This window comes from Leptodactylus fuscus, chromosome 8, assembly GCF_031893055.1.
Source record: "Leptodactylus fuscus isolate aLepFus1 chromosome 8, aLepFus1.hap2, whole genome shotgun sequence".
Classification (NCBI taxonomy): Eukaryota; Metazoa; Chordata; class Amphibia; order Anura; family Leptodactylidae; genus Leptodactylus; species Leptodactylus fuscus.
Window position 1 is genome coordinate 89,685,859 of NC_134272.1, and position 21,747 is coordinate 89,707,605.

The following is a 21,747-nucleotide window of genomic DNA, read 5'->3' on the forward strand; positions in this document are numbered from 1 at the left end:
TATTCGGGAGCGGCGAGGGCTCATGGACAGGATGGCGACATTCACCTGGCTCTGTGACGGTTTGCTATAAGGCAGATTTTCCATATATTTGCAGCAGATCCCCATATGGCATGTTGTTAGTGCTGGTGAGGGGGCATTGTCTGCAATACACAAGATAGGGGATGTGTGTCATTGTTGTGGGTCCGATTGCTGGGGCCCCCAGTGATCCTGAGAATGGGGGTCATTGTGTCCTGTATGAATGGAGCCGTAGTGCAGACTCATGACTTCTTGGATTAGGTTGAGGATATAGTCAGGAGTCCTGATTATTTGTCTAGACTGGATACAATTGTAACAAACCTTCATCTGTTACAAATATTAGGTCAGAAAGGATTTTCACTTTCTGGAGGTTGATAACATTCACCGGCAGCGTTCAGAGATCTTGGTCCTGGTCTAGAAAGTTGCAGAATTTTCATTATACTGTGATTAGGCTTTAACGGTATAAATTCGGAGAGCCCCTTCTATAGAGAGCCCTGTGACTGTCTACCCCCTGCATGGACCAGCTGCATGCCAACAAGTCCGGCACCCCCTGCTGGTGCAGTCTCAGCTACAGGGAGTGAATACTAATGCAATGTATGTAAATAATTGAAGGAGTCAGAAGGGTTTATATGAACCTTTTAAGGGTTAAACCTAGACGCCGCCTGCCTGATCTGACCAATGAGCTTACAGCGTGTTCTTCCTCCAGGTTGATATAAACTACAATTACACAATATTAACCGGTTATTATAATGTCATGGAGTTCATGCTCAGGAGACAATTCGTATGGTGGCATGCAAGCCTGACACCCACAACATCGGATCAGCTATAGGTCTGGTATATACCGCCCCTCCCTCCTACGTTACATACATGTAACCTGAACCAGATGCCAGGATTAACCCCTAAGTGGCAGGAATGAATCCTACATGATAGCCTGAACAGCACCACAGAGCGCACATGGACTTGGTGCCTCATCTGGAAGGTTTCCAGCTCCGTTGCGATCTTCGCTCTCTTCTCCGGCCTCCATTTCCTCTAACCCTTTAAGGACCAGGTTGTGGATTGAAATAGAACAATTCAAGAATGCAAAACAGGAAACTCCTCATTTAGAAGCCGGCGACTACAAGTATCAGCCTGGTAACCAGTGCTGTGCTTTATATCAAAGACTGATGTAATGACCCATAAGGTGGTACTTATAGACACTGTATACTGCCCCACTGAGCGCCTATGGCTCCATAGTAAGATACCTACAAACCCTTTATGTGACGCCATAAGGACATAACTACTTCACCTTTCCTTGGCACCAGTTTTGCAGTACATTGTACTCGTGTTTGACGCCATATTTATGAACTCTTTCCAATACATATGAAAGTATCACAAAAACTGTCGCGGCTCATCTACTAACCTTCTCTACCAAAGACAATGCCAGGCCGCCATGCTGACTAATCTTATGTACGCTGCACTGGTAGAAGAGACTGGGACCAGTATAAATAAACCTCACCATCATTACATGTAGCTTATGGCCCCCATAGCTGTTTCAAAACTAAAACTCCCAGCATGCCTCTGGCTGCCATGTTTTATATCAGACATTAATAGTTCTTTGCTTTCAGGGCATGCTGGGAGTTGTAGTTTTTCAACAGCTCGAGAAACACAGAAAAACAAGTAGAATAATGAGAAGAATGTATTTAGGGTTCAGCAACATCTGCACATCGGCTTATGTGGAACTACAACACCCAGCATGTTCTTGAAACTCCTATAGATGTGAATGGAGCATGCTGGGTGTTGTAGTTTTGCAGCAGCTGTTGAGACGCAGGCTGGAGATCAAACCAAGCACTTCTAATAATAAGAATAGAGTTCCCCTTTAAATCCTTTGCACTACAAATCCATAGCCACATTATTATCACCTCGCCTTATATCAGTTTTCCTATTTTGTGCCCCTGTCCCAGCTACTGTTTGTCCCCTCTCCTTATCTACAGTCTCCAGTATATTGCTTCGTTATGGCACCATACAGTAGCCTTCCCTCCACTTCACACTATGTCACTTGCTGTTCTGTACTTGGCAAGGAAAGGGTTGTGGGAGGGGAATCTGTAAGAGGCCAGGAGCAGCCATAACACTCTGTGCAGCCATGATCAGAGCTGCTGTCAGGAGCTGCTATTACATGGGGACCAGGAGCCGGATCCGTCCTCTGCTGCAGACATGCAGGCTCAGGGTCACCCAGGGCAGAGCCTTACATGGGGCTGCAGCTGCCGGAATAGCCCAAGGGCACAAGAAGATGAAGACGTTTGATGATTTACCTGGACCCTCCCTGCTCACCAATATCTACTGGATGCTCCTGAAGGGCTACCTACTGTACGGACACGAACTACAAGTCAGTCTTTATGTATTTGTTACATTGTGTTTATGACTTTGTTGTTACATTGTTGCATTTTGTTAGTTTCCATTTCTAGGCATGGGGCAGAGCTGTCTCTACTGATCTCTATCTCTCAGGGGCTAATATAGGGGCGGCACAGCTAAGGGGGTATACAGGGGTATATGTAGTGACTGCCAGGGGAGGGGGCGCCTCAAGGCACTTTACTTTGACTAAGGTATTTAGTTGGGTCAGTAATAGTCTAGTAGCTGCAGCTTTGTGAGTAACCAGTGACCAGGAACGTCTCACATGAGACAGAAGATCCAGCTCTGACCTGTCACATGTCCTGTAAGACAACATTCTCTCCTTAGGTGGCGCCCTGCTAAAGTTGTTTTCTTATTCCCTTAAGATTTAGTTTTAGTTTTTATTAATGAATTACGAGGAAAATTAATTTTAATACAAATGGTTCCAATGATCCACCCCGGGGTGAAAACAGCCTAAAACAGAAGTAACTGGCAAAACAAATGGGCACCAAAGAGGATGAGATAAAGGGTTAAATGTGGTTGGGACACTGATCTCATGAAGGTGACAGACAGAGGGGCTCTGGGCATAATAACTGGCATTATAGCGGGCAGATAGGGACATATGAATGATTTCAATAAGTGGTAATAACTCTGGGCCACCTCAGTGCCATGTACAGAGGGCAATGCCCATCATCAGAGGTAGGCGAGGTCTGGCCCAAACAGATTCTGAGCATAAGAACTGACATCGAGATGGGCGGATAGGTTCGATTTCACCCCAGATCCATCTCAGATATGAAAGCCTTAATGCAGGACTTTTGGCCATAATAACGTCTTGGACTATTGCCCTAGTGACGGTCTAGCAATGACCGGTCTTATTCTGAGCCTTGTGTCCCATCAGTCGCTTGGTTATAGTTTTATTATACAGAGTCCTGGGCTAGTTTTGTATCCTTGTCTTGTTGTGGTTCTTTTCCTTTGTATTTATGTGGTTTTGTGGTTCACCACTTGGGATCTGCTGACTGCTGACTGTTTCCTGCATCGGTTAGAGCAGGGGTAGGGAACGTACGGCTCTCCAGCTGTTACAGAACTACAACTCCCAGCATGCATACTTGCTCTGTTGTTCTTGGAACTCCCATAGAAGTGAATGGAGCATGCTGGGAGTTGTAGTTTCACAGCATCTGGAGAGCCAAAGGTTCCCTACCCCTGGGTTAGATGAAAGCCTCGCTCTGTCTTAGAGAGTCGCTGTCTGCACAGAGTCTAAATTCTTGGAAGTAAACCCAGGACAATTGCAGGTGCGGCCCAACAACAGCAGTTATTTGTGCAGCATTGCTGGCCAAGGGTTCATTTTATACAGGCAAGGGACTAGATTTACAGGTTTTGCTATGACATGACAAAATCTGAGTGTGTGTGAATTTAACCTAACAAGACAGAAACTTATAAAGGGGTCTTCCGCTTCCCCCAGACATGAGGCATCAGTGGTTCAGGATCCTTCTATATAGGAGGAACACTGCGCTCTACTCAATACGAGTACTCCACCTCCAGGACCTCAGTACATAAACTGCTATACAGTGACTGAGATCTCCCATAGACACTCCTATGAGTAGTCGGCATCTCTGCACTATATACAGCACAATGAAGATGGTGATACATATTAGATGAATCTCAGTATCTGATGGACCCAAGGAGTATAACCTGGACCCAGGGTGACAGCTTTATAGTGTAATAAGTAACTTTTATCAGGTCAGTACAAGGTTTATCTTCATTCGCATATCCAGAACCCGCTGAGCACATAATTGTAGATCTCAATACAGGAGAATTCAATCATCCATGAAAGGTGAAAAATGCATCCAATCTGCCCCCTACCCCCCCCCCCCCCCAAAAAAAAAAATGACAAATATAATGTCCATAAATCAAGGGAGGGGTATAAAAATGGCTCCCATTGGCCGTCATGTAAACGTTTGCCTATGTTGGGGCTGCAAAAGAACCCATGGCGGTCCCGCAGCAGATAAACATCATCCCGAAGAAGAAAACAATCGCTCCAGAAGATGGAATCAGGTCATGTTACAGAAGAATCAGCACTGACCCAGAGTTAGGGATGACATTGCTGACTACAGATAGGCCCCTGGCAGGTCCACAATTGCTGTGGTATATCTATGACCGCTGCTCCTATATTTGGGCTCCATAGTAACTGCATGGGTGCCCTTTAATCTTAGGCAGGGTCAACATTCTACCACTTGACTTCTTGGTGATCAGTGATCAGATATGCATTTTGTTTTGCAGTCTGTCTATAAGAAGAAGTATGGCTCAATGTGGAAAGCTTCCTTTGGCCCATACACATCTGTGAATATCGCCGATGCCGATCTCTTGGAGACCTTATTGCGCCAGGAGGGAAAGTATCCGATGAGAAGTGACATGGCGCTCTGGAAACTACATCGGGAACTGCGGGACCTGGCTCTAGGCCCTTTTACTGAGTATGTTATTAATTATGGAGAATGGAATAACCACAGCTGAGGTCCCAAATTTGGGGATTTCTATTTTTTTTTTTTTTTTAGACAAGTCTTATTTTAAACATATTTTGTAGAATTTTTTTATAATGTTTTTAAATCTTTTCTAGGTTATCAATTATATTTATAAATCTTCCTAAAAATCCTGCAGTTCTGACTCTGGCTGCTAAGCAAAATAATATACTGAGACTTTCTGTTTTCTGTAGGAGGTTTTCTTTGCAGCAGTGACCTCACTTGCAGCACACTGCAACCATGTCTATATAGATAAGACACAGAATCCAACAGTCACGATAGGTGATTTCACATCTTATCAACTCCCCTCTGCACAATAACCTCTGCCCAGGACACACAGCAAAACTCTCCCATAGAAGTCAATAGGGTCTGCTCCAGATCACTGTGTCTTTGGCCAGTGGTTCATCCCCAGTAGACTAGAAGTCACAGACTATTTTAGGCTTAGTGGTAAGAGTTGGAATTGTGAGATTTTTAGGATTTTTGAAAAAGATAACATGGAAAATGAAAAACAACATGATTAAGAATTCTTGAAAATAGGAAAGGCTGATCTTAGGCTTAGGTCTCAGGTCTAGGCATCAGTCTACACGTACTCATATACAGTTTGTGTTGCTCATGTGTTTCGGCAGAGAAGGTCACCGCTGGTATAGACTACGCTCCATCCTAAATAAGCGGATGCTGAAGCCAGCAGAGGCCGTGCTCTACACCGGGGCCGTCAATGAAGTGGTCACAGATTACCTGAAGACCCTCGATGACCTCAGGAAGGAATCGGCATCTGGGGTCCAGGTCAACGACATTGCAAACTGCTTTTATAGGTTTGCGTTTGAAGGTGAGTCGGATGTAGATCTTGGTTACTTATCACGAAACCAAAGATTTGGGATTCACTGCCTATCGGCTTCTGCCACAGAACAATGTATCCTCGAGATCTACTGTGTAAGAAGGTGTCAGGGCACGGTCGCCATCTTGGTCTGCATTTACATGGCTTTGCTTACCTTCTCTATTAGTTCCTTATCTATGGTATAGGTTTATATATTATGTCAGATTTAGCACATTGTATATTCCTTTTTATGTTACCTACATGTAGTATATTTCCCTGTTACAATGTAAATTATCCAGACATTGGGACCTCCGCTTTATATGTGTGGTCTCTCGGCTAGTCCCGTTCTATCAACTGAGAAGCAAAGACAATTGTAGACAACGCTCTGTGAGCTAAACACATCAGCGGCTGCTGCACAGGTCTCTCTACTAGTTTGCTACAATGTATCAGTCCAGCCCACAGTGTATTGTCTAGACTGGATACAATGTATCAGTTGAGGATTAGCTATATACTGTATTACTGCCTCTGAATGTATAAAGCAGAATGTCCACTCACTGACTGATAGCGGAGATTGTGACAATGGTGAGGGATTGAAATACTTTTTAGAAATTAAATGAATGGGGGTAACTGTGTGATTAGTCTGGGTCTGACTACTGGGACATCAAATGATGCTGAAAATGGAGGCCGCTTATACGTCTGATATGTAGCAGCCGGTCAGACATTTGCCTCCATAGAAGTGCCAGGATAGCCAAGCGCTGTACTCTGCTATCTCCAGCAAAGAATGAATGGAGAACCTGTGAGCAGGGAACAGGACCTCTAGAAGTTTCCAATAGTCATGTCCTATCCTTAGGACCAAAGACATCAATGGGGCAGCGCTGCAGTACATACAGTCACCACTATAGTCTGTGCGGCGACTGAGCTTGGTCTTGGTTTAGGGGATTTGGGGGATTCTGGATGTCAGACCTCCATAGATCTAATATTGATGACCATCAATACTAGGAACCAGATCACCCCTTTAAGCATCATTTCCATATAACAAGGCCTGACCTTTAAGAAGGACAATGATATGATATGTGACATGGCAGTCACTTCCAGGGGCTTCTGTGTCTTTTAATCTTGGATTCTATTTCCTTAGGGATTTCCTACATTCTGTTTGAGACCCGCATCGGCTGCTTAGAGAAGAACATTCCTCCCGAGACCAAGAAGTTCATTGACTCTATAGGGGCCATGCTGAAATATTCTTTATTTGTCACCTTTTTACCTCCCTGGACCAATAATATTCTCCCCTACTACAAGTTGTACATGGAAAACTGGGACAACATCTTTGACTTTGGTGAGTTACAGTGTGACAAATGTCAGGGAAGATGTCTGAAAGATCAGCACATGCTATTGCTGAAATACTCTGTGCTGATCAGATTTCCCACCATCTGATCAGTTGCAAGGTGTTCCACCAATTTTCACCCCAGCACTGGAGCCGGCCTAGTGAAGTCTTGTATTCTTATGAACAAATCTTCACTTTTTAACATCTTGTAACTTTCTAGGAAACAAGTTGATTGACCAGAAGATGCAGAAGATACAAGAGAGACTGGAGCGCGGGGAGGAGGTGCAAGGAGAATACCTGACCTACCTGCTGTCCAGCGGGAAGCTGACCAATAAGGAGGTGTATGGCAGCGTGGCCGAGCTGTTATTGGCTGGAGTGGACACGGTACTGAGTTCAAGGGAATGTGTTATCAAAAAATTATCTATTTTTTTTCTCAAGTTTTTCTGTTAAACAAATTTTATAGAAAATTTTCCATTTTCCATTTAGTCCTATGTCCTGCAATTTTCACTCTGCCTCCATAGTGATAGAGCAAATCTTCAAAAGACTGTAATACAGCTGTATTGTAATTTTTGGGACCAAAAAAAAAAATGAGGGCCCCGTGGAGCTTCAGGTTACACCTCTCTACATTGTGCAGGTACTGGCCAGGGCTCGGCCACCACCATCTAACCTGTGACTCTGTCTTGTATTCCCTCCTCTCAGACATCGAACACCTTGTCCTGGGCCTTGTACCACCTTGCAAGAGACCAGGAGTCTCAGAGATCCCTCCACCAGGAGGTGACCTCCATTGTCCCCGGAAATGGGATTCCCACGGCTGAGGATATCTCCAAGATGCCACTGCTCAAGGCCGTCATTAAAGAAATACTGCGGTTGGTTTTCTTGACTTATTATATCTGAGTTTATTTTCTGAGATAGATGTGAATATTTTATAAAGTTATGAGGTCATGTGACCACTGTATGAAGTGTTCACCTGTACCTGCGGCCAGACCAGGACTGTACATGGGATAATAAAGCGGATACATATATACTTAGAAATTCATATTGATACATTTATCGCATATATTGATACATTTTATGATACATTTTAGCAACTTGAGTTCCAAATCCCTTGCATAGGAATAGATTTAAAGTGCACATTTCATTTCTCCGCCTCCACCAACTTGCGCGCTTTTGATCGCTGCTCCATTGATTTTGGTACAGTTGGAATTTTTTCTCTATCCCCACCATTCCTGAGTTTTTGTACCCAATATACTAACTAGACTCCTTAATGTTAAGTGGGTGGTGTCAGACAGGAGCAGATAAGGGTCATGTGATTCTGATCTCTGAGTCAACCCCCTTTCCTGCTTCTTCCTGACAGCACACATGTGACATTAGAGGTCTAGTTAGCATATCAGCCACCAAAATGAACTGCACCAATTGCTCAGGAATGGTGGAGGTGAGAGAAAAAAAAATGCCAGATGTGCTGGAATCAGCAAAACTGCAACTATTAAAGGATGAAAAGAGCTCAAGTTGTTGGAGTTTTGGAAAAGTGATCTTTAAAATGCTAGTGGCCATCTCTCAGCACTAGGGGGTGCTGTGGTACATACGACCTGCTGGTGTTTGCTCTGTATCAGGAAAACTGAGCTCCAACCATGATAAACATATAAGGAAAGAATGTATTTGTTTTGTTTTTTTTAAGTGACGCATTCATGTCCTGCTGGGGATAATATTGTGACCTCTTTTCTTCAGGATGTATCCGGTTGTGCCGACTAATTCCAGAGTAGCGGTGGAGAAGGAGATTGTCCTTGGAGATTTTTGTTTCCCTAAAGATGTAAGTCCATAAAGGGAAGGATAATGAAAACCTCCTGGGGATGATCTAAGCTCTTGTGTTGCGCTGAGCACCTTGGTCTACAGCTTCTTCGGCACTTTCTGTGGCACGTGGATTCTCACCAGACTTTTACTTTTTCTTTTCCACCGCAGACACTTTTTGCCTTGCATCATTTCGCCATCTCTCGAGATGAGAACAATTTTCAAGAACCAAACAAGTTCTTCCCTCAGCGCTGGCTCCGGGACCACAAGATAAAAAATAACCCTTTCAGCTCCATTCCATTTGGATACGGCATTAGGGCTTGTGTTGGGCGGCGCATCGCTGAACTGGAGATGCATTTGGCCTTGTCCCGGGTAAGTTAACATTGTCCATTTAGATATCTGTGACATCTTACCCAGTGGCATTCGACTAGTGCCAAGGGATTGCCCAAGATGTTGCTACTTTCTTTGAGAAACAGCACCACACTTGTCCAATGGTTGTGTCTGGTACTACACGTCAGCTTCACTGAAGTGACTAGAGCTGAGCTCCATTACATCTTACCATGCATATGTATGAGGGTAACCTATGTATCACATATAGATAACAGTAACAATCTTTGATACATAATTTTCACTAAGCCACACCCCCTTTTTTAGCACAATACAGTGGGTGGAGCTTATTAAATACCATGGTTATCATATTAGTATTACTATGTATGTATCTGTTCACGTCCTCTCACATACCTGTATGTGACGCCTTCATGCCACTTTATCCTCAGATTATTAAGAAGTATGAGATCCAACCAGATCCTCAAGGTGGCGACATTACATCCATGGCAAGAGTTGTCCTAACACCAAGTAAGCCTATAAATGTCCAGCTGCTGGAGAGGAAGTGTCCTTGAAGACCAAAGGATCAGGCGGCAGCAGGAAGTCACTGACATCACCGGCAGGCGACGCCGTCCATACAGTATACACCATAGGGTGTCGTCTGGGCCGAGCAGTGAACTCTGGGAGGAATATTCATATTGGTGAATGGAGAATGGAACTTTTTTTTTTTCATTTTAACAATTTATTTTTAATCCCACTAAAGAAAAAAAAAAGATTTTTTTTTTAGAGAAATAAAATAATTGCTATATTTTTGCTAGAATAAAACTTTTATTAAAGGAATATTTCCAAAACTTACTAAATCCGTGCGCTGCTTAGATCGAAGGACTGAGACTGTCACATCTGTAAGAATGCACCGAAGATGATGTAGTGTAACCTCACAGCTGCACAGTGTAGGGACAGTACGGTGCAAACATTCACCGGAGTCACACGTCATATATGAATCTTGCAAAACTGAGCGATGTGTTTTCCTGCCACATGTCTTATGACTAGAGAGGCGGCTTAGCCCTGACCTAATAATGAAGAATCATTGTCCCCAGAAAGCTTTACAATGCTCTCAGCTATGAAACTACAAGAGACTCAGTAAGAACATGTGAATCAGAATTAGCAGATTTAGACAATCACTAAGCTGTACATTTCTACACTTCATAGCTAAATATCATCTTGGGTTACATCCGGGTAGCAAACTGCGCTCACTATTCTGCTGGTGCAGTCACTGTGTACATACATTACATTACTTATCCTGTATTATACTCCAGAGCTGCGCTCACTATTCTGCTGGTACAGTCACTGTGTACATACATTACATTACTTATCCTGTATTATACTCCAGAGCTGCGCTCACTATTCTGCTGGTGCAGTCACTGTGTACATACATTACATTACTTATCCTGTATTATACCCCAGAGCTGCGCTCACTATTCTGCTGGTACAGTCACTGTGTACATACATTACATTACTTATCCTGTATTATACTCCAGAGCTGCGCTCACTATTCTGCTGGTACAGTCACTGTGTACATACATTACATTACTTATCCTGTATTATACCCCAGAGCTGCGCTCACTATTCTGCTGGTGCAATCACTGTGTACATACATTACATTACTTATCCTGTATTATACTCCAGAGCTGCGCTCACTATTCTGCTGGGGCAGTCACTGTGTACATACATTACATTACTTATCCTGTATTATACTCCAGAGCTGCGCTCACTATTCTGCTGGTACAGTCACTGTATATACATTACTTATCCTGTATTATACTCCAGAGCTGCGCTCACTATTCTGCTGGTACAGTCACTGTGTACATACATTACATTACTTATCCTGTATTATACTCCAGAGCTGCGCTCACTATTCTGCTGGTGTAGTCGCTGTGTACATACATTACATTACTTATCCTGTATTATACTCCAGAGCTGCGCTCACTATTCTGCTGGTACAGTCACTGTGTACATACATTACATTACTTATCCTGTATTATACTCCAGAGCTGCGCTCACTATTCTGCTGGTACAGTCACTGTGTACATACATTACATTACTTATCCTGTATTATACTCCAGAGCTGCGCTCACTATTCTGCTGGTACAGTCACCGTGTACATACATTACATTACTTATCCTGTGTTATACTCCAGAGCTGCGCTCACTATTCTGCTGGTACAGTCACTGTGTACATACATTATATTACTTATCCTGTATTATACTCCAGAGCTGCGCTCACTATTCTGCTGGGGCAGTCACTGTGTACATACATTACATTACTTATCCTGTATTATACTCCAGAGCTGCGCTCACTATTCTGCTGGTACAGTCACTGTGTACATACATTACATTACTTATCCTGTATTATACTCCAGAGCTGCACTCACTATTCTGCTGGTACAGTCACTGTGTACATACATTACATTACTTATCCTGTATTATACTCCAGAGCTGCGCTCACTATTCTGCTGGTACAGTCACTGTGTACATACATTACATCACTTATCCTGTATTATACTCCAGAGCCCCCATAATAGTAACCATAGAGCCCCCATAATAGTAACCATGTAGCCCCCATAATAGTAACCATGTAGCCCCCATAATAGTAACCATGTAGCCCCCATAATAGTAACCATGTAGCCCCCATAATAGTAACCATAGAGCCCCCATAATAGTAACCATGTAGCCCCCATAATAGTAACCACAGCGCCCCCATAAGGGTGTCAGACACAGAAGCCAGCACAGACTCTGGTCAGGATATCTTTGGATTTGTAAAGTTAAATCCAGCTCCAATAAATAGAATCACCCAACTTTCTCAAGATACTCAATGATGAGTTTTATTACAAATCTGTGTCATTGTCCACCTGTGCAGATATACAGTCACGACCCTAAGAAAGCTGGATACAAACCCGTCTAGTAGATGAGGCTTATGCAGCTTTCTTATTAGAGTCTGTCGAAAACAGAAGTTGCATGAACAGATCTGCCGCTCAGGAATCTGAAAAAGCTGGGATGTAATCTTTGTCTAATGGCTGCTGATTCCCCCTTCCTGGAAACAGCTGAGTATAACAAGCAGAACCTATAGGTTTACATGTAACACTGCATTCCTAAAGCTCAATAGGGGGTGGGATTTGGGGAGGATGAGGGCAGGCAGGTACCTTGATAAGACCATGCAGGTGTTGAAAGGAAACAGTCAGTCCTGCAAGATGATAGCAGCTTGGTTGGGAAGAGGCATCCGCTCTGTCCTGCAAACATCCCCCAGACTCCCTGCGGCCAGGTATAAGGCTTCTCTGGGGGTCTCACAAGTACAGGCTGACCATGAGAGAAGACTCAAGACTATTGATGACTTACCTGGCCCCAGCCAACTGGAATCCCTCTACTGGATAGTACTGAGGGGCTATATCTTCTACATGCATGAACTGGAGGTAAGAGAAGCCCAGACAATTATTACACCACCTGCCCCTTTAATGATCAGCCATATAGCGGGACATGTGCATTGTGCAGATTGCGGCTTTAGCTTTGTGACTTTTTGTATCTGGAGGGAATGTGCAACACGGAAATTAAACTATTAACAAACTTGTTGCTCAGGTTTTATGAAATCGAAGCCATCTCTATTGTGTTAGAAGACGGTAGAAGAACTGAGCTTTTACAATGTGTGTGTGCGTGTAACCAAAGAAAACTATAGTATAATAGAAAACAAGGAAGGGAGATCATCTCTACAATGTAGTATGAAAGGTTAACTGCAGGGTGGAATTGTATCTACTATATGCCCAAAGTACCAGTAAGAAGGGTAGAAACTACCTGCACTACAACCCTACTGCTTGACAAGGCAGGTGGTAGACTCCAGAGCTGCGCTCACTATTCTGCTGGTGCAGTCACTGTATACATACATTACATTACTTATCCTGTATTATACTCCAGAGCTGCGCTCACTATTCTGCTGGGGCAGTCACTGTATACATACATTACATTACTTATCCTGTATTATACTCCAGAGCTGCGCTCACTATTCTGCTGGGGCAGTCACTGTATACATACATTACATTACATTACTTATCCTGTATTATACTCCAGAGCTGCGCTCACTATTCTGCTGGTACAGTCACTGTGTACATACATTACATTACTTATCCTGTATCATACTCCAGAGCTGTGCTCACTATTCTGCTGGCGCAGTCACTGTGTACATACATTACATTACTTATCCTGTATTATACTCCAGAGCTGCGCTCACTATTCTGCTGGTGCAGTCACTGTGTACATACAATACATTACCTATCCTGTATTATACTCCAGAGCTGCGCTCACTATTCTGCTGGTACAGTCACTGTGTACATACATTACATTACTTATCCTGTATTATACTCCAGAGCTGCGCTCACTATTCTGCTGGTGCAGTCACTGTGTACATACATTACATTACTTATCCTGTATTATACTCCAGAGCTGCGCTCACTATTCTGCTGGTACAGTCACTGTGTACATACATTACATTACTTATCCTGTATTATACTCCAGAGCTGCGCTCACTATTCTGCTGGTGCAGTCACTGTGTACATACATTACTTATCCTGTATTATACTCCAGAGCTGCGCTCACTATTCTGCTAGTACAGTCACTGTGTACATACATTACTTATCCTGTATTATACTCCAGAGCTGTGCTCACTAGGACTATATATCTATAATACATAGTGTATGACAGTCAGGGCTCCTAGGAACCTTTTGGTCCAATTTCTAGTGCACTAAGGCAAACACAGCCAATAAAAAAAAAAAAAAAAAAAGAGCTGTTACATAAAATCACTGCAATGTTACTGCTATACTCTCCATCTATGGGGTCAGATGGTGCAGAGGAGGATGTGCTATGAACATAAGGTGACTGTTCCAGCCTGAGCTGTAGTCCTAGCCTCTATAGGTGGAGGAGACAACTCACCGGCTGCAAATAAGAGAGAGAAGAATGTTTCCACCATTAAAGTAAAGCATATCCATCTTTAAAGAGCTGGTTCTCCATAGCAGAGCCTAAGAGTTGACCCCGAGTGACACATCAGAGACAATGGGGAGACTAAGACTCTTGTGAGGGACTGTGCCACAATGATATGAAGAGACAGAAGGATTGGAGCAAGCCTACATAAGACCTGGGCTTAGTTCTCCAAGATGGTGGTGGGAACAACCTCCCTGCCCAGCTCTGTCATAAACGATCTCCCTTTTCACACCGAATATTGATGAGATTTAGTTCTATTTTCTTTATGTTAAGAATATTATTTACCATTAGCATACTTTGTTCACCTGCCTAAAACTTTTGCACTGAACTATGTCTATAGTAACATTGGTGGCGCAGGACTACAGCCTAATAGCACCCATTAAGACTTGCATGAGAGATTCAAGTCTAGAAAGATTCTCCAGGAGATAAGCACAGATGTGTATGTAAGCTAACAAACACTAGCGTAAAATGTAACTCTTATTAGTCAGCTAAAACCATCAAACCTCATCTACGAGGGCTAAAGCCTTACAAGTATTCAATACTGAAACTTCCCCACTGTGGGACTATTAAAGGATTATCTTATCTTATCTTAATTAAATCCAGAATGCCCCGGGGATCACCAGATAATTACTGATCCAACTGCATTTCTTCCCAAAAATCTGAAGGGGTATTGTATGGGAAGTCCTAAGTCCAGTCCGACCTGTCCATCTATTACTGGTATTTGTAATGAACCTTTTTAGGATCCCAGTGAATCTCCATATACCAGGGAGATGTTTCTTTGTCACTAATTCACTTGCTCTAGGGGATGACCTAGAATAATAGTGGTTGGGGGGAGGGTATAGCTGTAAGACAGTGGTATATGGGGATTCACTGGGATCCTAAAAAGGTTCATTACAAATACCAGTGATAGGACAGGTCGGACTGGACTTACGACTTCCCATATGATGCCCCTTGATTTTTGGGAAGAAATGCAGGTGGATCAGTAATTATCTGGTGATCCCCGGGGCATTCTGGATTTCATTGTATACTTGTAAGGTTTTAGCCCCAGTAGATAATGTTTGATGCTTTTAGCTGACTTTAATAAGTTACATTTTATGCGAGTGTGTTTGTTAGTTTAGGTCACTTGCAGCATTCTACACAGGAATAGTACAAGATATGTATGTACAGCATCTACTAGCTAACGTGTGTGTACAGTATCTACTAGCTAATGCATGCCCAAGCAGGTAAGGTAGAAATTCCAGTCCATGTATACACCCGGGTCCTATGAGTGCTGGATACACTTCTGCTGATGCTGGTAGGGGGCCAATCTCTCTGTACTTTTCCACTGCAGGCTGGATATACTCTAGTATTGGAGTCTCCACCTCAGAGTCCTCCTAAAATCATTGGAGATAAATGTCTGCACTGAGGACTCTTCATTCTGCCAGTTTCAGTATAAAATCGTCGGAAATCGAACAGATCACATTCTGAGCATCCCAGTCTGAGCAAATCACAATAGTCACTGTCTTAAGGCCATGTGACCACAGCATGTAACAGTAATGCAATTTGGACACTAGCAATGGCTATATATACATAATACACAGTGATCCTCCTCTCTACAGAGTCTCAGGAAGGTCTTCCTGGGGGGGAGGGGGGTACGTCGTGCCGTATTCCTCCAGGGGTAATATGTCACTTATGATTTGTTCGAATTTATTTATTTTAATAAAGAGAAAACAACAAAAGAAATATGGCCCCATCTGGGTAACGAACATTGGTGGCCAGCGCATGGTTTGCATAGCCAGTCCTCAACTCTTGGAGACCCTACTGAAACAAGAAGGAAAGTATCCAATGAGGACCGATATGAATCTATGGAAGAGCCACCGGGACCAGAAGGGCTATTCCTATGGACCACTAACTGAGTGAGTATGAGGAGCGGCGGAGAACTTCTCCGAGAAGGGGCCATTCACTTAAATAAGTACTAGAGATCTTAGTGGGTTCTTTCGGTAGACATACGGGGGCTTGTTTTTTCCCAGAATTACTTGTGTACTTTGGCATTGTTTTGGAGTGCAATTCATTGTTGTATTTTTATTAAATATTTTTGGGATGGGGAATGAGCGAAAGCGGCAAATCTGTCATAGCGCTTGTGTTTGTTCATGTTTCGTGCAATTCACTTCAAATAATATGTTGGTACCACAGATCTAGGTTTGTTAGCAGTGGCGTAATTAGGAATGGTGGGGCCCCTTCCAAGAGGGGTACATGGGCGTGCAGGCTGTTTCTGAAGAAGAGGGTGGGGTGCAGGGTGTGTGCGATCAAGAGGGTTATCTGGAGGGGGGGGGGTTGGACTCCCCATTCCACCACACTCTTGCTCACTCACAGCCTGCACCCCCATTCCCCCTTTCTCACACACAGCCTGCACGCCCATGTACCCCTCTTGCTCACGCACAGCCTACCCCACCCATTCCCCCCTCTTGGTCACATAGGGCAGAATGTGAATAGGAGGGGTACATGGGTGTGCAGGCTTTATATGAGGAAGGAATAGGGGTGCAGACTCTCACACAGCCTGCACACCCATATACCCCTCCTCCTCACAGCCTATAACCCAACCCCTGCCCCCCCCCCCCCCCTAGGTAGCTCCATCCACAAAAAACACTCTGTTGGTGGATTAAAGGACCTTTGACATCATGTCTCAAGTCCTTCAATCTACTAGTATAGATGCCGGGACAGGGCCAGGGGACAGCAGGCAGGAGATAGAAGTTTCTGCTGTCACTATGCAGGGGCCTGGACAGCAGGCGGCCCCTGCTTGGGTGCAGTAGTAAAGGCAGCATTTGCTTACTTTACTACTGTTAAAAGATGGCCTGTGGAGGAGGCAGCCCCTGGCACTGCAGTAAATGGAGCCCGTTATGTGCTGGAGTATCCCAGGCCCTGTGGCAGCTGTCTCCACTGTTACGCCCCTGTTTGTTAGGCATATGGGGGCTTGTGGTTTGTAGGATTACTTTTATATTTTTTTTTTTGGAACTGGTAGTTTATTTTTATGTCAAGGTGTGAGCAGCACTTTAATGGAAGCGAGCTATTAATTCTATATGTATATTGTCTATAGAGAGGGACACCGGTGGCAGACGTTGCGCTCAGTACTCAACCAGAAGATGCTGAAACCCACCGAGGCGGCGAACTATGCGGAGTCACTGAACGACATTATCCCTGATCTGTTCAACAAGATCCAGGAGCTGAAAGCACAAAGTCCGTCAGGACACACGGTGGAAAATGTTGCCGGCTTGATGTATAAGTTTGCCTTTGAAGGTAAGTGCAGAGATTTGCCATTTATTAAAGGGTTAATCCATAGGTCATGCCAAAAAATGGTGCTCAACTCTAGGATCCCCATCTATCATGAAAATGGGTGTTTAGTAACCCATCTACCAACTCCCATCACCCATACGTCAGTGGAGTGGTGATGGTGCCAGGTCCTCTGCATTTAAGTCTATGGGTATTATAGAAGTAGAGCCCTCTACAAAAAGTTCCAAATTTGCTTTGTGTCTAGGTATAAGTTCTGTCATATTTGACACTCGCATCGGATGTTTGAAGAAAGATATTCCAGAAGAGACCCAGAAATTCATCAATTCTATCGCCATCATGCTGGCATGTGAATGTGCACTGCAACGTCTGCCAAGGTGGACCCGAGACTGGCTGCCATATTGGAGGCGGTTTGTGGAATCCTGGGATATAATATTTAATTATGGTAAGTGGTGCGGGTTCAGGTGACGTCTATAACTTACATGATGTCTGGGGATTAGGCTGCTGTAAGCTGATGTAGCCGTATAAGGGCTACAAATAATACGGAATAAATAATGATATATTAACTGTTTGGTGTGACGAATTTTGTCTAGATATGGCGTTTCCGTTCATTGTTGTAGCTATAGTAGTTTGTTCAAGGTGTTAGTACTACTGGCTAAGTCTGAGAGTTTCCAGTGTATGGTAAATTCATACCAGATCCACAGGTATGTCATAATTCATGTTACATAACCATCTGAGTACTGGTTATTGAACATGGGCACCAAGCCACTTCTAAATCACACCAAATGAGGTTTCTGTGGAGAGGAGTACAATTATTTGGTATGTCTGGGCATGTAACAGCATTTGACATTTGCCATATGTGGTACACACCCAAAACTATGGCATATTTCCAATATATGTCATAAGTCTCTGGATTCGGCACCAGTCACATGTGAGGGGATTCCAGAAAGTCTACATGGAGGTCCTAGACGTTCGGCACTTAACAAGCTTCCTCTGCCCAGTTCTTGGACCATTCCCTACTGACTTGCTGCAAAAGTTCTCCTCTGCTCTATATAATTCTGTACTGGCCAAAGCGGCAGAGCGACATCCATCAAAGGTGCAACATGGTTTTTAATGATTTAATAAAATGTAGGTTTTTGAATATTTCTAGGGACAAAATTAATCAATAAGAAAATGAAGGACATTGAAGAGTGTTTGCAGCGCGGCGAAGACCTAGGGGGCGCTTATCTCACTCACCTGCTCACCAATCTGGACGTGAAGCAGGTCTATGGGGTAATGCCGGAGATGCTGCAGGCTGGCGTCGACACGGTTTGTAATGTTTGGATGGCACTTATGGGACAGAGGTGCAACTTGAACATAATGTATGTAAAAAAAATTTTTCACTTATTCCAGACGTCTAACACCCTGACCTGGGCCTTATATGAATTAGCAAGAAACCCCGACATTCAGCAGTCCCTGTATGAGGAGGTGGTCCGGGTTATCCCTGATTGTAGTCCAAGCACTGAGGATATTGCTAAAATGCCCCTGCTGAAAGCAGTTATTAAGGAGACCCTGCGGTGAGTATGTCAACAAAATGCGCAACTTAAAGGGGTGGTCCAAGATTAGAAATGCATAGCTGCTTGCAAGAGGGGTTTGCCATATATCATTAGTACATGTCCCTAGTGGTGAGGTTGGATTTGACACAAACATTTCAAAAACTTCTCCCATAACCTATGGGTTTCTTCACCCAAAAATTACTATACTACTCTGGGGTTTGACCTTGAGGAGAAACTTCATAAACTCTCCTTCCTTCTCCTGGGCTCCCTTGGACTCCTCTTTTAGATGTCTTCCAGCCTCCTGGCTGACCTCATGGGCCCCGGGGTACTGCTGAGACCGGTGACTGGGCCTTGGCTATAGTATGACGCTTGTGTTAGTGCCTCCAGGGTATAATAGTTCACGTCAAACAAGCTCAGCACGAAACTAAACAGAAGGACGAACCTCAATAATATTCGTAAAGAATCTTACCACGTTTGCCCATCTCTAGACAGGATTGAGAACTTACAAAGTGTGGCCTGTTTGTGTCAGGATCCATGGGCCTATAAGGCCTCATAGAGAGACCAGAGTCCTTGTTGTGGGTCCTTAATAGATGCTTTATTCCAAAAAGAGCGCCACCCCAGTCTACAGGTTCTGTGTGATGCTGCAACTTAATTCACTTTAGTAGAGCTCAGCTGCAATAACACCAACTATGGACCAGTGTGGTGCTGTTTTTGGAAGAAAATGGACATGTTTTTTTGTAATTCTGAACATCCCTCTTAAATCTGATTCAACACAAATCTTTAGATTTCCTCTTCTTTCTTACATTCAGGATGTATCCGGTGGTTCCAGAGAACGGCAGAGTTGTAGCGGACAGAGAAGTGGTTCTAGATGGTTACGTATTCCCCAAGAATGTATGTATTTGAAAAATCACAATGAATAAAACCATATAAGCCCTTCGATCAGTGGAAAGTCTTTGAGCAGTGACTTAGAGGTCAATGTCCTTCTTTCTTGCAGACGCAGTTCGTCCTCTGTCACTATGTGCTCTCCAGAGACAAGGAGAACTTTCCTGAGCCGGACGGGTTTCTCCCGAGGAGATGGCTGCGGAGCGAGGGGATGAAGCATCACCCCTTCAGCTCGCTACCCTTTGGCTTTGGGGTTCGAGGATGTTTGGGACGTCGGGTGGCTGAGCTGGAAATGCACTTGGCTCTTTCTCAGGTGAGATGTCAATCCAGAATATATTTTACTACATTATTTTATGGGGGTGAAGCTCATGAAGTGTTTAAAGGTGCAACAAATATATTAGAATCCCCTGTAATAGATTTGTCACATCTAGTCTAACTCTACGCTGTCTAACCCTCATAGCTCCAACTTTCAGGGACACCATAGAACATTTACATATGATGAGCCAAACCTCTAATCCTAACCATGCCCCTTGTATTCCACCTGGTCTCTTTGGGTTTCAACTCTGTATAAAGCCCATCTAATGCCCCCATGTGGTATAATGCTCCCCCACAGTATCATGTCCACTTGTTGCTCCCACAGTATCTTGCGTTGTGGTCCCCACACAGTACAGTGACTTTCCACACATAATTTCTTCCAGTGACCCCACACAGTAAAATGTTCCTCTAGTGGCCCCCACACAGTATAATACACCCCACTCAGTATAATACACCCTTTCAGTCCCCACACAGTACAATAGTTTCAACACATGGGGATGAATGGTGGAGCCACTGGACCCAACTCTGTGTTCTCTGGATTCAAATTGAGTTGAAGTCTGGACATACTGCCTGACACCCAGGACAGCACGCATACCTTGGACCCCAAACCTGGGGCATGTGCAGTGAGGTACATTGAATTTGGATATCATAAGCCATGTCCCTTTGTGCCCCCACACAGTATAATGTGCCTATAGTAACCCTGACACTGAATCTCTCTCCCTTGGGACCTCCACATAGTATAATATCCCCCTCCGTACTATGGCACCACAGTAATGACCCCATCATTGTGGCTCCTAAAGTATATTGATGGGGTCCTAGCTGGGATATACATACTGCCTCCAAGAACAGCACACTATATGGGACAGTCCCACTGAATCCAGGATGGTTTAGAGAACCTTAATGCTGAGTGTAAGCCAATATTAATTTGCTGCCCCCTCCTGGTGACCTCTAGGGCTAGTAACAGTGTACATGGCTAGTATTGAAGTGGAGACAATTGTATCCAGTCTGGACTCTGTAAGCCAAATAGCCTGGACTCCAGACTGATACATTGTAACAAGTTAGCTGTGGGATTTGTGTTACTGTTGCTATGTTTAGCTCACAGAGCATTGTCTGGCATTGCTGTCCTGTTTCAGTAGAGCTGAGCTGCAATACCAGATACAGACATGGACAGGTGTGGCGCTGTTTCTGGAGAAAGCAGCCAGGTCTCTATTCCTGTAGAATCTATAGTAGGACTTGTCTCAGAATACATGATTGATGCTTTTGTTCTCCTGTAAATCCCTAGTTAATAAAGAAGTTCCAGGTATTGCCTGACCCAGACCTGGGAGAAGTTGGCACCAAAGGTCGCGTTATCCTCGTGTCCGACAAACCAATCAATCTGCAGTTTATTGATCGCCAATAATATTAGAAGAAAATAAGACTGACATAAATGTCCTGATCCGGAGATTGAAGAGGCTGGAGAATTTTATGGAAGATTTTATTATAACTATCAATTACACTGGAGACCAGAGGTCGGGGCACAAGAACCATGGTGGAAAAAATGGCTGAAGGGTTAAAACTATGACTGTACCACTAAGCACTGGATACAAGCCGGGGG

General features: G+C 43.9%; 2 protein-coding genes across 2 annotated transcripts; both read left to right on the plus strand.

Annotated features, from left to right (window-relative positions):
* The first annotated feature begins 2,115 nt into the window (after positions 1-2,115).
* On the plus strand, positions 2,116-9,846 carry LOC142216631 (sterol 26-hydroxylase, mitochondrial-like). Its single transcript, XM_075284612.1, has 9 exons — positions 2,116-2,377; positions 4,657-4,847; positions 5,519-5,718; positions 6,842-7,039; positions 7,248-7,411; positions 7,727-7,893; positions 8,753-8,834; positions 8,984-9,184; positions 9,589-9,846. The coding sequence occupies exons 1-9, from the start codon at positions 2,135-2,137 to the stop codon at positions 9,709-9,711; spliced, it is 1,569 nt and encodes a 522-aa protein (XP_075140713.1). The 5' UTR covers positions 2,116-2,134; the 3' UTR covers positions 9,712-9,846.
* A 2,519-nt stretch (positions 9,847-12,365) lies between these two features.
* LOC142217458 (sterol 26-hydroxylase, mitochondrial-like) lies at positions 12,366-21,552 on the plus strand. Its single transcript, XM_075285706.1, has 9 exons — positions 12,366-12,602; positions 15,862-16,052; positions 17,231-17,430; positions 17,669-17,866; positions 18,572-18,729; positions 18,814-18,977; positions 19,766-19,847; positions 19,951-20,151; positions 21,436-21,552. The coding sequence occupies exons 1-9, from the start codon at positions 12,384-12,386 to the stop codon at positions 21,550-21,552; spliced, it is 1,530 nt and encodes a 509-aa protein (XP_075141807.1). The 5' UTR covers positions 12,366-12,383.
* The last annotated feature ends 195 nt before the right edge of the window (positions 21,553-21,747 follow it).